General features: G+C 41.2%; 1 protein-coding gene across 1 annotated transcript in view; it reads right to left on the minus strand.

The window, feature by feature from the left end:
- Positions 1-3,006, minus strand: part of Mgat4d (MGAT4 family member D) — a 92,870-nt gene that overhangs the window by 29,712 nt on the left and 60,152 nt on the right. Inside the window, 1 exon segment of the mRNA XM_008843451.1 lies at positions 2,355-2,435. Within this exon segment, the coding sequence (XP_008841673.1) occupies positions 2,355-2,435 (81 nt within the window).

Here is a 3,006-nt window from a genome sequence, read left to right on the forward strand (position 1 = left end):
ACATCTCCATCCCACATGTCAGGATTCCAATCTTTTCCTACCAATGCCTGCACCTTTACTGCTGACACCCTTCGAGGCTAGGAATTAAATTTATGTTGTAGGTCAGCCAAACGTATAAGAAGGGCTCCAGCTTTATTTTCTGCAGCTTTAGCTCTCTGGCTTCTAGAGAGAAGATTCTCTTCCAAGGCACACTTGGAAACAGTTAAACTGTTGATTTGAATATGGAGCTTGTCAATTTTATCATTAAGCTCATTGTTTATCTTCATCACTTTATCCAGAGATGCTAGAAGTAACCAGCCCACATCATTATTTTTCTTATTTTTCTGCAAATCGTCAAATCTTTTATGTATAGAGTCACTAAATTTCTTGCTCTTCACAAGAGGTGAGTTAGGAGATTCAAATGGGTCTATCTCCATAAGTGTTTCAAATAGTCTACACCATGGATTTTCAGTACTCTCTATGCTATCTGAAGACTCTGACTTGGAGAGCCTGATCCAAATACCATGAAGCCCATTGAAAAAATTCATCCTTTCAATTCTGTTTCTCTAGAACCACTCCTGGTACCACAATCTGTATTAGTCAGTGTTAGGGTTCCAAATAGCAGCAGCTCCCCCCCTCCCCAAGAGGGACCTACAGACTTTGGAGCCTGAAAAAGGGAACTTAGCTGATAAGCACCTCGACCTTTGAAGTCAAGGGTTGGCTGTACCACACTGGAGAGGCTGAGAATCTGTAGTTGCTCAGTCTGCAAAGCTTGATCTCTCAGTAGTCCCAATCTGGCACTGAAGGTCTGACAAATTCCAAAAGATCAGCTAGTCTTCAGTCTACAGCAGCAAGACAAACTCACCAGCAAGAGAGAAGGCAAGCAGCAAGAAGCCTGGTGATCTCACTGCCTTGGTCTTTTATACTGACTGCCATCAGAAGGTAACACCCACATTTAGGGTGTGTCTTCCGGCTTTAGATGATTCAATAAAGAAGATCTATTTCATTTCAGTTAATCCCAGATCCAATCCATTTGACACCCAGGATTAGCCATCACACCCCCCTAAGCCTTGGTTTCCTTAGATGTAAAATCGGGATGATAATAAGTCTTACTGCGCTGGGTTCTGAACATTAACTGGGACAATGAAAAATGAAAAGAGAGTTAGATTTGGGGAACACAATCAAGACTTAGTACATGTTAAGCAATATTTTCTAGCACTACCATCCCAACACTGTAAGTGTGGGCAATTTGTCAGAGGCACATGATACATACAGAACTCTACATATTGCCAAGGAACTGCCAGTTCAGAGGTCCTCAGAATTCTGTAAACACAGTATACAATTTTAACTATTGAGACACATTGTCTCTGTCACAGCTACTCAACTCAATCATTTGTAGTACAAGGGCAGACATAGGTGATAAGTGAACAAGTAAACATGGTTATGATCCAACAAAGCCTTATGCAGAAACAGGGAGTCCAGGAGCCTGACCCAGATTGACTTGCTCACTGGAATGAATGAGACTTACTGGAATGTCACGCACTCTGAGATTTACCCAACTCTCCCTGCTTCTAACTCCAGTGCCTTTTCTTGTTGTATACATGATAAGCCTGAACTTATGCTTTAAGACTGAGCTCAAACATCCCACTTTATACATGTTGTAGTGCTTCATGACTGTAATCCTAGTACTCAGGATGTGGAAGGAAAATGATTTATGAGTCCAAGGTCAGCTTGTTTTACTTAATGAGACCCTGTCTAAAAAGAAAAGAACCTAGAAATATAAATAAATAAATAAATAAATAAATAACCATCCTGTCTTCTACAAATCATTGGTTGATATTGTTCCTAAGGAGGTAAAGAAAATAAGAAAACCACCAGCTACTAATAGGTTTATCCAAACAAAGGGAAAACGATTTTTTCAAGCACTTAACAGGTGTTTTGTGTATGCTGAGCTTATATCATCTTGTTTTCCAAGCATCTGTAATAAATTGAATTAGAGTTCAAGTGACTGAATATCATGGAGCTGTTACTTTCTTCCAAATTTGTACCAGATGCCTAGAAGTCTGTGCATCAATTTGGGGATTATATTAGTAACTTACAGTTTCAGACTTAAACAACCAAATCTAGATATATGAGACAGTGAAGCAGAGGGAGGGATTTCTGGGAAGGAAGGAAAGAAGAGGACCAGGAAGAAGGAGGAGAGACAGGGGAAGGTAGTAGGGGACAAATGTGATCAAAGAACAATGATACATGTGTATGAAAACGTCATACTGAGACCCATTATTTTGTACACTAACTAGAAACTTAATTTACAATGTAGATTCTTCAAAGATCAAAGTACTTAGATTTAGTTTCCCAATTCTAAATTTTCTTACTGCCTGTTTTCTCTTTGCCAATGATCACATCAGGATAAATCTTTCCTTGTTTTCTCAGGTAAGGAAGAAAGAGCTTAAAGTCTTTGATAGGTAGGAATGTTGGAGAGATGGAGCGGGTGGCGCAGAGGATGGAGAAAGGCACCAAGGCACAGATGGAATTCTCAGCCGGATACAGATTTATTTTGCACTGGGCACCTTTCCCTCGGGGAAGGGAAAGATGTCAGCGAAGGGAAAGATGTCAGGGAAGGGAAGGGAAGGGAAGGGAAGGGAAGGGAAGGGAAGGGTAAGATGTCAGGGAAAGATATCCGCCCACAGGTTGTGAGCTGGGACTTTATATATGGGGGCTTTAGGGTGTGGAAGGGGGGAATGTTCAGGGAGAAATCAGGGAGGGGAAAGCAGGAAAAGCCTGGCTCTGTTCAGTGGGATTAGGGACTGGAAGTGTTTACTTTTTCTCTCTTAAGATAAGAGAAAAGCTTGTTGTGATAAACAGCTTCTAAAATCTCTGGTTAACAGGTAGAATCTGCTTATCTTTGGAGGTCAGAGGAAAGGCAGGCTGCTTCTCAGCAGTTTGTTTCCCTTGACTTCAAAGGTCAAGGTGAGGTCCCTGTTGTGGAGGGGGGAAACTGCTGCTGTTTGGAACCCTAACAAGGAT

The sequence above is a fragment of the Nannospalax galili genome, unplaced genomic scaffold, assembly GCF_000622305.1.
Source record: "Nannospalax galili isolate Female #2095 unplaced genomic scaffold, S.galili_v1.0 scaffold359, whole genome shotgun sequence".
In the NCBI taxonomy this organism is placed as follows: Eukaryota; Metazoa; Chordata; class Mammalia; order Rodentia; family Spalacidae; genus Nannospalax; species Nannospalax galili.